The sequence below is a fragment of the Coptis chinensis genome, chromosome 1, assembly GCF_015680905.1.
Source record: "Coptis chinensis isolate HL-2020 chromosome 1, ASM1568090v1, whole genome shotgun sequence".
In the NCBI taxonomy this organism is placed as follows: Eukaryota; Viridiplantae; Streptophyta; class Magnoliopsida; order Ranunculales; family Ranunculaceae; genus Coptis; species Coptis chinensis.
In genome coordinates this window covers 74,646,514-74,661,020 of record NC_141456.1, presented here as the reverse complement: position 1 = coordinate 74,661,020, position 14,507 = coordinate 74,646,514, and the positions used below count along the sequence as shown (strand labels likewise).

Here is a 14,507-nt window from a genome sequence, read left to right as displayed (position 1 = left end):
ATATATATGTTTATTCGTAGATGATTGATTATTATGCATATATTAGCTTAGGTTTCAACTTGACTATTCTGTGTTCATTGCTAGTGAGATGTATAGATATTTGAGAATAAATAAGGAAACAATAGTTGTATTTCTTAGTCGTTGTTGTATAGATGAAGTTTGTGAGTACCTTCTCTGGAAAACTCTCACGAGGCTATAACTCTTCTACTAGGGAATTTCTAGTGGTTTAAGGCCTTGTTGCATATGGTCAATGCGATCACACTCGGAGAAACGAGACTAGTTAGAACTCCATTTTTGGTCACTTATTCTAATTTCTCATATTTGCTTGAGGACAAGCAAAATGCTGTTTGGGGTGGTTTAATAAGAGCCTAAAACTGTAGTTTTAACCCCTTAACAATATTGCTATTAGACCAATTATGCGATTAATAATATAGGTTTATCACTAATTACGTGCTTTTGAGTATTTTAGGCTTCGTAGTTGAATAAATGTAAATTCGTTACTAATTAGGCGCTAAAAGGAGCTAAAGTGATTGCTATGAAAGTTCTATGAAGAAAGCCAAGTTTCATGGAGAAAAAGCCCAAGTTGAAGCTGTTAAGTGAAAGTCAAACCGGATTAGAAAGTAGAAGAAAAGTGAACAGAATTTCAGAAGGCCATATCTTTGAGTTCAGACCTCGGATTTGGGCCCATTTTATATCAAAATGACCAGCTCAAAAAGCTCTTTCGAATGGTCTTGATCTTGACTCGATCAGAGTGGTAGAAGTTGGTGAAATCTTGCGCTACAGTAACACGACCAAAATTGGAATTCTTGGATTCAACAAATTGGTTTTGGGCTCGATTTTTCGGCCCAAAACATGGCTCCTCTAATAGTGTTATATACTAAAAGCATTACTTTTATATTAACTCTAATTCTTTATATTTTGAATGAGAATCATATGGGCAAATATTATGCATATCATATATGTTATTAGTTATATGCATGTGTCTAATACTTTATGTTGTAGATGATATGGCGTGAACACACAGAAGATCATATCATCAGTACCTTATAAAGTATAAGTAATCATTCACAACCTAGATGGATTTGAACAAACCATTAGTACGGTTGTAATATAATCTGGTATTAGTCTATCTTAACTATAGCATTACACTAGTACACTTTGTGTGTATTGAACAGGACTAAGTGAGGTTGTTTCTCTTAATACTGACTATGTAAAAGAACAAACGCCTCCGTTATTATGGATGATTATCCTCTTAATTTGGATATAATAACAGGCACTTACTTGCATTGTACATTGCTTTAAATCATCAATGAGTGAGATTCATTTGTGAATCAACAAACTCGATGGATTGGGTAATGATATTGTATGTAAGGTGTGCTGTTGATTATAGAAGGAATCCGTGACCCGCAGGAAGTCGGGTCGATGATGTCCCCTTGAGGAGCTAAAAAAGATTATCATGTAAACCCTGCAAGTGGATTTATTCCGACATGACAATGAGGTTGAGTGGTACTACTCAAGGACATAAGAAGTTGATTAATGTAGTTGTCAGTAACTTGACTTAATCAACGGACATTCGATATCTTAAACACGGGGAGATCAATGAGTATATAATATGGAGCCCATAAACACTGACACATAATTTGGGATTAGGGCGGTAGTGCAACAATGGCCTTTAGTGGAATAAGTCATTTGTTGACAGACTTGGGCCGTGTGTTCTGGGCGAACATGGGAAGCCCAAGCCCATCAGGAGGCCCAACCCTAATTTCTCTTCATGGTCCCTGTTGTAGCCTATAAATAGAATCCCTTCTCTCCTGGCCGAAATTGACTATTCTCTAGATTGAAAAAGAGATGCAAGGAAAGATAAATCCAAAATTGGATCTAGCTTTGTGAGAAAGAAGGGGATTGGTAGATCATTGCCCACACAACGTCCATTCTGTTCTAAAGAAATATAACAGAAGATCAAGGGGTTGATTGTTGATTCGGATTCATAAAGCTTGGATTATCAGAATTATCTAAACCGGATCTAAAAGGTATGTTCTCTAATCCAAAATGGTGAGAACCCCATTGATTCCGCTGCGAATGGGTTCTCGCGGTTTGTAGAAATATTCGTTCTGAAAATAACGGTTCCTACATCCTCAATCCATGCACGAATTTGTGGATCTAGATCTTCTATATCAAGAGACAAAAGCTTAGCTCTTAAGCTATCTAGATCTAAACCTAGTTCTAGTTCATAAAATTTAGTTTGGTAATATAGAATTAGTTTTAATTCATTAAATTAGTTTTTATAGATTAATCTAGTTAGCTATCAATTTTATTAGTTGTTAGAACAAGTTTTGAATTTTAGAATAAAATAATTAGTTTATATTTCAATATTTAATTTCAAATTCAATCTTTAATTCATAATTAGTTTGTCTTAATTTGATAATTAGTTAATCATCATTTTAGTTCTAAATTAGTTTTAAATCTTGTTTTAATTCATTTTGAATCTTAGACTATTGTTAAATTAGATTTATGAAGTTTAATCATTTATTCAATAATGAGTTGTGCTAGTTGTTCTCGTTTTAGAAATGATAGTATAATGATTTAATGCTAAAACCTCCATTAGAAGGGTTTGAAAAAGCCTTGATGAAGCTTGATTGTTGTTCGCGTATAATAGTTCGTAATATTCCATTCCATTCTAGAAAACAATTAGTTCACCATGAGAATGGGTTTGATTGTTTCACATACTAGTTGTTAGTTGGTAGAGATTACCAAGAACAATTAGGGATTAGGAAGCCTCAATTGCTATGCGAAAGCATTGCAATTCGGATTACAACAATTCCTTGCTACTTGATTAAGTCGAATTAAGGTGGAATCTAATCCCCCTAATTCTTTATCATATTATCAATTTAGTATTTCCGTATTTTAATTATCGTATCTTGATTAGTAGTTTTTCCTTCGTAGTATAATTTCCATCGTTACTCTCGTTGACTTTGATAGACTGATTATCGTAGTTAACTTGAATTCTAAAGAACTAGGAGTAGAACGAATTCTCTATTTCAACTCTATTGCAATAGCATCAAGAGTAGAAAACTTTGATAATATAAGTGTAAATTAGTTTTAGTTTTACTTGCGTTTGAGTCTCGTAGCTTATGCGTAGGTAAAACTATCTTTTTACATTTTATCACATGCCTACTAGAAGGAAATCCGAGTCAATAAGATGGTTATTCTTGCTCGGTACGGTTATTGAAATGCTCCCAAATTTAAACATGTGTGAATTCCAATACTAAGGCAACGACGTTGTGTTTTAGTTTGGTCCAAGTGAAAGTGACGACCTTGCACCTGCGGAAAACTCCAAACATTATCAGGCCTTGCCTCACATTTGATATATGTATTTTGACACCTGAATAGCTAAGGTCATTGATAAGAGCCCAAAACTGTAGTTTAAACCCTTTAATAATATTTCTATTTAGCCAATTATGTTATTAATAATATAGGTTTATCACTAATTACGTGTTTTTGAGTATTTTAGGCTTCAGAGTTGAATAAATATAAATTTGTTACTAATTAGGTGCTAAAAGGAGCTAAAGTGATTTCTATGAAAGTTCTATGAAGAAAGCCCAAGTTTCATGGAGAAAAAGCCCAAGTCAAAGCTGTTAAGTGAAAGTCAAACCAGATTAGAAAGTTGAAGAAAAGTCAACAGAACTTTAAAAAGCCATATCTTTGGGCTCAAATCTCGGATTTGGGCCCATTTTATATCAAAATGACTGGCTCAGAAAGTTCTTTCCAATTATCTAGGTCCTGACTCGATCAGAGTAGTATAAATTGGTGAAATCACATGCTACAGTAATACGACCAGAATTGGGAGTCTTGGATTTATCCAATTGGGTTATGGACTTTATTTATGGGTCCATAACCTAGCCTAAAAGCTCATGCACGAAATTCTAACCTAATCTTCTCCTATATAAAGAGGGTTAAGGCTAAAACAAAGGTAGTTTAATTAGTGTAATTAGGGTTCTCTCCCTCTCCTTCTATAATTTAGTTTAGGGTTAGAATTAGTTTATGTTTGTAGCCTCCATTAAACCTTCAATAAAAATACCTTCAAGTTCTTTTATTATGCTTTCTCTTTATTGTTTAAGTAATTTCAGTCCAATGAATCAAGGCTAAAACTCCCATTAGGGGGAGTTTTAAGAAAGCCTGTGTGAGGATTGTTTATGATTTTGTTGGTTATTTGTGTTTATGCGTTTAAAGTTTGAAGCTTTCATATTTTTAGAGATAGAAATTGTTAGTTTTGAACTAGAGTTTAGTAATTCTATACAAGAGATTGATAGAAGTATTATTCTCTCATGCTAATTAATTATTAACTAGAGAAAATAATAGTTGATTAGGGATCTTACAAAGTAGGAATCTTTATTTCATTGCATTACGGAATTTGATAGAGATGATGACTTATTAATACATGAACTAAATGAATTATGAATAAACTTGCATATGTGGATTTATTACTTCTTCTATATTATTCTTTTCTATCAAAATATTATATATATTAGTTTAGTTTATTTAGTTTACATTTTAATTAATAGCATAATCATAATTAGTTTATTATCAATATAATTATTACTCTCACCACTTTCCTATTGATTTAATTAGTTGAATCCTATTGAGTCTTGATAGTTTAAGAGTGGAACGAATCCATACTCTTATCTATATTGCTTCATTATTATTTGAGAGAGTAAGAAAATATAATTGATAACAAAAAAATGGTAATATTACGTATTAGTGTTGTTAACATTAATATTAGTGTTTAACTGTTTTTATGTAATTATCAGTCATTGAGGATACCATGGCCCATTTGCCTTTCAATCACAATAACAGGGCCGAGCACTCACACTTTCTCCTATGGATTTTATATTGGGGGCATCTGCATTCCCTTCGTTATATCGCTATCATATTTTTCTATCCATACTACGTATCAACCTGCAGCAATGAACAAAAGAACAACAAGAGAATATATTATTATCAAATTATTACTGACGATGCATGTTCATTCAAGGTTGGTAGTATTTTTCCTACATTTATTTCAAAATCAACATTCTATTAAGTTCCTTCTGGAAAAGACACACCTTTCGGAGAAACTTTAACAATTTCCATACACATCAAATATAATTTATTATAGATCTTCTTTCTCCCTTCATTATCTTCCCAATCATCTACCTTCTGCATAACTGCTTTCATCCTTTCCATCTCCTCATTTCCTATCTCTAGAGAAGCTTATGTTAACAATTTCTTGTTTTCCACATTCTCTTTCTTAGTAGCACTTAATTCTTTTTCTAACCCCTACACTTTTGCAGTCATCTTTTTGTTTTCTTCTTCTTGAGTTTTCACCCGAGCTTTCCAATCTTCTAATTCTTCGGTCCTTACAGTGGCGTTGCGCTCCTATTTTTCCATCTCATTTAATTCTTTCATTATCCTCACTACCTGAAACATTAATGTAAACTTAAAATGCATGTTACAGATAAATAAATAAACAAATAGAAAAATAATTTACCTTATTCCTTTTCTCCCGTTGCATGCTAGTTGTCACATGGATTAAATTGTTAGATTCACCTTGCATTTTGTAATTTTCCATCAGTGCTAAAATGCCAAATCCAACCTGTACAATATCGTTTTTCTTCTCTAAATTTTTAGCCACAATTTTCCCCTTTTTTTTTACGCTCTCTTCTCTCCCATAACCATCTTCTAAAAATTTATAAGTTTCACCGTCGTCCTTCAACGGTAACTCATAATCTTTTTTTCTTAACGTTCTCCTCTTTTTTGAAGTATTCACTTCTTCCTCTGTATCACTATTACTATCTTCATCTTCTACAATTATTCGCTTATTCCTAATAATATTGTTTTGATCTTTGATCTTATTTTGTCTAATTAATTAGGGTGATCTTGGACACACCCATGAAAACACTCCTGTACCCCAATTTTAAAATAAATAAATAAAATGATTTTAGACACATTTAGCTTCCTAAATTACCCTTCTTTTTATTAAACGTATCCAAAACATTTATTGACTAAAACAAGTCATTTATTGAATATTAACTGGTGGGACCCATACTAAACCCTTTACGTGATTCACTTGTAGAAGAAAAAGACCGCGATTTTCTTCTTCTTCTCCAATAACCTCTTTTTTTATCTCACCAATAAATATGCAAACACCCAATTTTGACTTGAATCAACCATATCAAAGTAATGAGGATGAATACCAACCAAATAAGGATGAAGAAAAAAATTCAAAATCAAATTTTGACGAATGGGAGAACTTAGAAGACTATTATACTTTGGATTACTACAATGAACAGGTACAAACACCAAACAAAAATATGAGTTTGTTTGGAATATTAAGTAAGGTGCTATTTCTTTTGGGTGTATATTGAGTATAAGAAACCTAAACCATATTTTTTTTTTGATAAAATTTTACTTTGAACAGCCTCATCTTATTAGTAGTGCATCTCCAAATGCATTGTCTTTGCTTCAACTAAATTATGAGTGAGAAAATGAAGAGCAAGAAAGCCTGACAGAAAATTCTAATTTTGTTTGTACAGATACGACCAACGTATTTACAACTGCAACAATAAGAACTTGAAGACACTTTTATAAATTGAGTATATTGTTTTTATGAATAGTGATGTAATATAATCTATAACAAAATGATTGCAGATATTTAAAAAACGAAAAGACGCGGTCGACCTTGTTGATTGGTGCAGAGAGGTAAGGAGAGAAATTGGTTTCGTGGTTATCATTGCAAAGTCGGATAGCGTTGAAAGTGGCCGAAGACCTAGGGTGATTTTAACTTGTGAGAGAGGCAGTGCTTTTAGACCTCAAAATTGAAGAAGATAGATCGATACAAGCTATCCATGAAACTCCCTCAATAGATAAGAACAAAAAAGTGCAAGTGTTCATTTAAGTTGAAGGGTTATCAGCATAATCAAGGCAGATGGGAAGTGGTAATAGTTTGCGGAACTCATAATCACCATCTTGCTGAAAATCTTACAGGCCATTCTTTTGTGGGAAGGCTAACACCAGATGAAGAAATATTTGTGATCGAGATGTCTAAGGCTGGAGTTAAACCAAGAGAAATTTTGAATGCTTTGAAAAGGGAAGACCTAGAGAATTTGTCAACCCTAAGTACCATCTACAATTTTCGAGCAAAACATCGCCTTACAAAATTGCAAGGGAGATCACAGATGCAACAATTATTGAAGATGTTAGACAATCGCGATTACTATGAGTCTCATAGAGAGAACCTGATTACAAGAGAATGCAAGGATTTTTTTTTTTCTTATTCGAGATCAATTAAGTTGGTCAAGTGTTTTTCGGAAGTGTTGATTATTGATTGTACCTACATGACTAATCTTCACAATCTACCATTGCTAGAAATTGTTGGGTTTACGTCTACGATGAAGACGTTTGCAATTGCTTTTGCATATTTAGATTCAGAGAAGGAAGATAACTTTGTTTGGGCTTTGGAAATGTTAAACAGTGTTTTGGAAGGCAAGGCATCTAGTGTGAAAGTCACTGTGACTGACAGAGACTTGGCATTGATGAATGCTATGGCGCGTGTATTTCCCATTGCTAAACACCTCCTCTGTCGTTGGCATATTCAGACTAATGTGATTACTAACTGTAAAAAATCTTTCGAAGAAAACAATAAGTTTCATAAGTTCTACGAAATGGTTTGTGATTTATTCAATTAACCTACTGAAGATGTCTATAATGAAAATTTGGTTGTGTTTAGAAATGAATATGCACATATGACAAGTGTGATACAGTTCGTCAAAGAGTTGTTGAACAAGTACAAAGAATAGTTTGTGGCTGCTTGGGTTGATTTAGTGATGCACTTGTAGGAACCGTTATTTCAGAATGACTATTTCTACAAACCGCGAACAGCACGCGCATCGGAATTAATGGGTGTCCACGATTTGTGATTGAGAAAACATACCTTTGAGTCCAATTTAGATAACTATGAGAATCCAAGCTTTATCAAATCCGAAATCAACAATCAACCTCTTGATCTTTTGTTGTATTCCTTTAGAATATATTGGACGTTGTGTGGACAACGATCTACTAACCCCCTTATTTCTCTCAAGATCAAAAACGAATTCAGATCTACTTTTCTTGCCACTTTTTCAGAACCAGTGAATAATGAATTTCGGCCAAAGAGAAAAAGTATTCTATTTATAGGCTACAACAGGGACCATGAGGAGAAATTAGGGTTGGGCCTCCTGACGGGCTTGGGCTTCCCATGTTCGCCCCGTACACACGGCCTAAGTCCGAAAACAAATGGCTTATTCCACTAAAGGCCATTGTTACACTACCACCCTAATCCCAAATTACGTGTCAGCGTTTATGGGCTCCATATTATATGCTCGTTGATCTCCCCGTGTTTAAGATATCGAATGTCTGTTGATTAAGTCAAGTTACTGACAACTACATTAATCAACTTCTTATGTCCTTGAGTAGTACCACTCAACCTCATTGTCATGTCGGAATAAATCCACCTGCAGGGTTTACATGACAATCTTTTTGAGCTCCTCAAGGGGACATCATCAACCCGACTTCTTGCAGGACACAAATTCCTTCTATAATCAACAACACACCTTACATACAATGTCATTACCCAATCCATCGAGTTTGTTGATTCACCAATGAATCTCACTTATTGATGATTTAAAGTAATGTACAATGCACGTAAGTGCCCGTTATTATATCCGGATTAGGAGGACAATCATCCATAATAATAGAGGCGTTTGTTCTCTTATATAGTAAGTATAAGGAGAAACAACCTCACTTGGTCCTATTCAATACACTCAAAGTGTACTAGTGTAATCCTATAGTCAAGATAGACTAATACCAGATTATACTACAACCGTACTAATGGTTTGTCCAAATCTATCTAGGTTGTGAACGATTATTTATACTTTATAAGGTACTGATGATATGATCTTCTGTGTGTTCACACCATATCATCTACAACATAAAATATTAGACACATTTATATAACTAATATGCATAACATTTGCCCATATGATTCTCATTCAAAAATGAAGAATTAGAGTTAATACAAAAGTAATGCTTTTAGTATATAACCCTATCAGCACTTCAGTATTCACATCCGCAATAGAGTAGAATCCAAACATTTATCTTTGAAGAGAAATTTGAGGAGTTCGCGCGGCAATTTGTACCAAAATTGGGATGTGATTGATAACCTCCTTGAAAATCAGCTCAATTGTATACAAGCTTCATTTAATATTAATCACAACATTATGTGTCATTATAGTCGAGACAAGGCATACAGTGAGATTAGAGGATTTATCTCTAGGGAGGCGATTGATATGTTGTCAAAAGAACTTGTACGCTAAAACAAAGTGGGTATTTATGAAAAAGAATGTGGGTGTGTTTTGAGGCGTACTTGTGGTCTTCCATGTGCTCATGAGTTGGTACATATGGTAAAACTTGGTGATGGTTACATACCCTTGAGATCCATAGATCGTCGTTGCCGGCAACTTGATTTTGAGCCAATGGAACTTCCAAGAGGGTCGTTGGACATTTCACCTGAGGTGGAAGGAATTAAGAAGAAGTTCAACTATATACTGACTAGAACACCAAAAACTAATGTTGATGAAGAAATGTTTAGAGCTTGCTGATCCAAAGACTACACACATGCTAGAGCCTCAAGAAAAACTCAATGTCAAAGGTAGACCATCAATTTCAAAGAAACATGTGAAAGTATCAACTCAAAATCAGAATGACACAAGAAGAGAACCATCTGCTTTTAAGTATGCACAGACGCAAGAGGAGAAAAAAACAAGTGAATAAGTTTCGAAGATGAGAGGCAAACCACGTAAGAACCAGGGAGAAACGCAAACAATTGAAAAAGTACCTAAAAAAAAAGGCAGACCACCTAAACTCAAACATCTTTGCTAGAAGATTTGAATCCATTTCTTAGCAACTTTATTGTTCCATGTGAGGATGTCCTTGGGGATGGACATTGTGGATACAAGTCCATAACAAGATTATTGAACTATGGTGACGAGACTGGATGGTTTACCGTGAGGAAGAGGTTGTTGGTCAAGTTAATGGAATATGCAGAAGAGTATATTGAATGGACTGGATTCACTATTTTTGGACACTTAATTCAAAATTTACAGTGTACAAAGTCGATGACGATGAACCCGACTGAGTGGTTTGAACTTCCTGACATGGGTTGGTTAACTACTTGTGCTTATAATTGTGTGTTTGTCACCCTAGCACCAAAGCAATCATTAACTTACCTTCTTTTGAGAACTCCACCAGACTTGGAGCATACTCTCATTATCTCAGTTGCTCATATAAATAACGGCAAACATTATGAGCCACTTAGACTTAGTGATGATGCTCCCTTGCCACCAGTTATATCAGGTTACCACAATCTAGCCTACCCGGGCATCACTGACTTGTGGATAGCAAAAGTTCAAGAAAAATTTGCCGATTGGGATAGGAAGGTAAATCCAAAAAAAAAAAAAAAAAAAAAAAATATATATATATATATATATATATATATATATATATATATAGGACTTAGGTGGAAGCATTTTTGGTTCTTGATTTGAGTTTGTTAAATTATGTTGAGCTTGTTGAATTAATTTTAGTAAGATGTTGAGCAGGTTGTACAGGAGCAAACTAAAAAGAAGCGCACAAACAAAACACAGGGGACTTCAAAAAAGAGAAACAAAAACAAGAAAGGTTTGTCATATATGTATATATACTTGTTAGGATTGCATATTAAACTATTTTTAGGTAAGTAGATTATTTGTTGGTTATGGCCAGTGGGTATAGATTGATGGGTTCTCGAGTTTTAGTCAATAAGAGTTTGTTTTGAATGATCAGAATAACTTCTATGTATAAATGTGGGTTTCGATACTAATTCTTAATGCATTGATTCAACCCCCTTACTACCTTACGTGCTAGATTGATACTTTTGAGACATATTTCCTCTGTGTGTTTCAGTTATAAATGGCAATCCCCGACTTGTTTTATGTAGTTTAGTTTGAGAGTTCTGTAGTAATAGTGTATATCTCGGTTTGTTCTTTTTTTTGGTTGGCTTGGTCTTATTTCACTTCTGCATAACTTTTTAACTTGTCTCATACTCATTTCATTTTTGAATAACAAGGTGATACAAATATTGCTCAAGGCACAAACAACAACCAAAATGTTCATTCTAACATTGGTGAAGCAGCTGCATGTCCCAATTCTTTAACCAACATGTGCGGACTACCTAATATAAATGAAGATGTTCATCCTGAAGTGAGTTGATCGTCTGACCTTGACTCGTTGGCTTTTAAGAACTCATTAACGAGGCTAAAGAGAAAATGAAGAGAAGCAGAAAAAAAAAAAAACTAGGTCAAAGATAATTCTAAAAGATGGAGAAATCGAGCATAAGTCGGGAAATATTTAGGTGACTTTAATCCTTTGATCTTGCATATGATTAAAGATTTGGTTGAGGTAACCCCGGATGGGCATTGTGGGTATAGATCCATAGCTACACTGCTAGGATATACATATGATTTAACATGGCGGATAGTAAGGGGTCTTATGCTAGAAGAGTTGATGCAGTATGCAGATTACTATACAGAGTTGTACGGTAATGACGGGTTTAAAAACTATAAAAGAAACTTAGAGTGTACCAAGTCTTCTACAGTGAATGAGAAAGAATGGCTTGATCTCCCGGACATGAGTTCCTTAGTCGCAAGTGCTTTTAATTCTGTTTTTGTCACCATAGCGCCACGACAATTAGGTGTCACATACTTTCCGTTGAGGACAGGTCCAGAAGAAATGTTTCGGATAATCGCCATTTGCCAAATAAACAAAGGACATTTTGTGCCAGTTGTGCTCCTCTACCTTGGGTTTGGCGAGATTGGTCGTCTGTTAGATGGCCAGAAGCAGCAGTGTGTGAAACTGTTCTAAAAGGAAAATTGGACAGGTAGGCTGGATCAGTCTGATCAATATGCAAAACCTACAATATGTTTACCCAAATTAGTTTTAGTTGTTGGATAGAAAAATAAAATAGTTACCATTATTGATGCTAACGTATTTTTTAACTATCTTTTTAACTTACTAATTGTTTTATGTAAATTACTCTGTGCTTATTTCATTATAGGTTAAGTGCTTTTGTCAGATTTGATAGTACATTATATAGGAAATAACAAGAAGGATAATCACCGAGATCCATAACTACCTTTGTTTGTGGATACCCGATGCCATATATACTGAACTATGGTGTTTTATATGCTCCAACTCCTTTTCAACTTTTCTGCTCGCTACAGGTGCTGATTTCTCTTTGTTAAGAAAAAAAATCCTTTAACTCTTTTTGCAACCAGCCCCATGACACTAGTCACATGCTTTTTGTTCATGCCTTTAACTTCAACTTGCTTAAAAGCTTTGTTGAAACCCCTCACATTCCAACATGTTATGGAGATGGAGGTGAGTGTCGATAAGAGACCAAATCTAGGCCCTTCTTCGCTGTTGCTACTAACCTTTGCATTCCTTGAAATTAGTTTGCTCTTGTGACTTTGTTTCCCCTGCAGCGCTACCGCTTCTAGTACTATTGTTGTATCTGTTCATGTCTTCTTCTTCTGCATGTGGTGCATTTTCCTCACTTATGTTTCTATCTTTACAACTGTGTTTCATATTAAGACAATTGCCTAACAGCCCTTGGTCCATCTGTGTTTAGATTGTACTTCCCATTTCTGCCTTCTACCATATACATAATGTCTGTTTCTAAACCTGCATTTGTTAGGCCACCTTCATATGGTGGGACAACATCATGAACTGATGTGAGAGAACAAATAATCGAAAAAAAGAGAAGAGGATAACACCTCAAAAGATAAAAGACACTTTTCTTGTATCATGATATTAAACCCAGATGGATTTGAACCATCAACCTCTCAACTAATGAGCGCTCTTTCCATTTTGAGCTTATGAATCCACTGATAGCAAACATAGGGAAACAAACATTTATTTTGATGAAGTAAATAAAAAACATCCAAAGTCATTTACATCGTTTACAACACAACTACAAAAACATCTAAGCATAGATGGGGGGTCCTATCACAGCACGGGGAAAACAGAGACAAGCATAGAAGTGTTCTGAGCATGGAGATCGCCATAGCCGATAGTCATAAGCGTGGTTATGGACCTGTATATGGAGTAATTATAGCCTAACCAGATGCTCTTGTCCTGGAAATTGTGTATCTCATTTCCAATCCATGCATTCTCTTTAACTTTGTACTGAATTGCCATCCAGTAGAGAAAACAGCCTGCTGAGTACACTGCAAATAGGGTCACCTGCAATTGTGAAGACAAATAGTTAAGGAGATACATAAAACGTTGACACTAATGAAGTGCTAGAAATTTATGTCCTGGTATTGAACTCACAGAGATTAGTTTACAATATCTTGTTCAAAAGTAGTTGAAGTGCGTGTCTTTCTCTAGCCTTAATAAATAGCAGTATATTAGTATTGAGTAGAGACTAGTTATAGATATTATCAAAAAAAAAAAAAAACACTAGTTATAGAGTAAGATTTCAGAAGTCCTACTAACAACATCACAACATACCACCATATTATATTTTAGGTCGCTCCCTTAATTTCATCATCCTAGGTGAGGTGGAAAAGGACGAGTTACGATGGAATGACAAACTCATTTATCCATCATTTTACTTCGTGCTAAAGGTTCATATGGTAATAGACTAGTAGTCATTACATCTCAGATATATTTAGTCTGTTACATCCTAGGAAGCTAGGATCACTAACATTGATTGCAACCAAGATTAACCAAGGTTGTTGATAAAAGATAAAATTTGATAGTTTACCTACGAAATGAACGTTGAATCTCAAAACGTAAGTAAACTAAAACTAATCTTATGAGTCTATATTTATCAAAGTTTCTACTCTCAATCCCTTGAGATATAGTGGAGTAAGAAGTTCGTTCCACTCCTAGTGCTCTAGCATGGAATTGTTTTCTAGTCTAATTGATCAGTCTTTAAGTCAATGAGAGCTTTACGAAGGTGTGTTATACTACGATACCTATATGAAAGTGATTATGTTGAATCTAACTACGAATGCTATGGCAATATGATTGTTTTGAATCTAGATAAAGGATTAGAGGGGAATTGAATCCACCTCGAATCCAACTTAATAGCCTAGCATAGATTCTTGTATCTCGATTCTTACATTCTTATGGCAAGAAATTCGAGTTCTAATCCCTAGTGTTCATGGCATTTCTACCGAGTACTAACTAGCATGTGAGGTCGCCCACCCATTCTCATGGCTTAATCACGACCTTCTAGATTGGAATAGACTCTACAATGCTTCTACACTATACGACTAAGTTTTCATCAAGGCTTCATCAACCCTTCTAATGGAGGTTTTAGCCTTGAATCATTCCGCAATCATTCCCATATGAATCTAAACTACATATATTATCAAGATTCGAAATTT

General features: G+C 34.6%; 1 protein-coding gene across 1 annotated transcript; it reads left to right on the top strand.

Annotated features, from left to right (window-relative positions):
• The first annotated feature begins 7,373 nt into the window (after positions 1–7,373).
• Positions 7,374–11,973, top strand: LOC147525189 (uncharacterized). The gene is made up of 4 exons (XM_086578527.1): positions 7,374–7,589; positions 10,179–10,511; positions 10,674–10,752; positions 11,501–11,973. Exons 1-4 carry the CDS (start codon positions 7,374–7,376, stop codon positions 11,971–11,973), a joined length of 1,101 nt encoding a protein of 366 aa, XP_086434653.1.
• Positions 11,974–14,507: the final 2,534 nt, after the last annotated feature.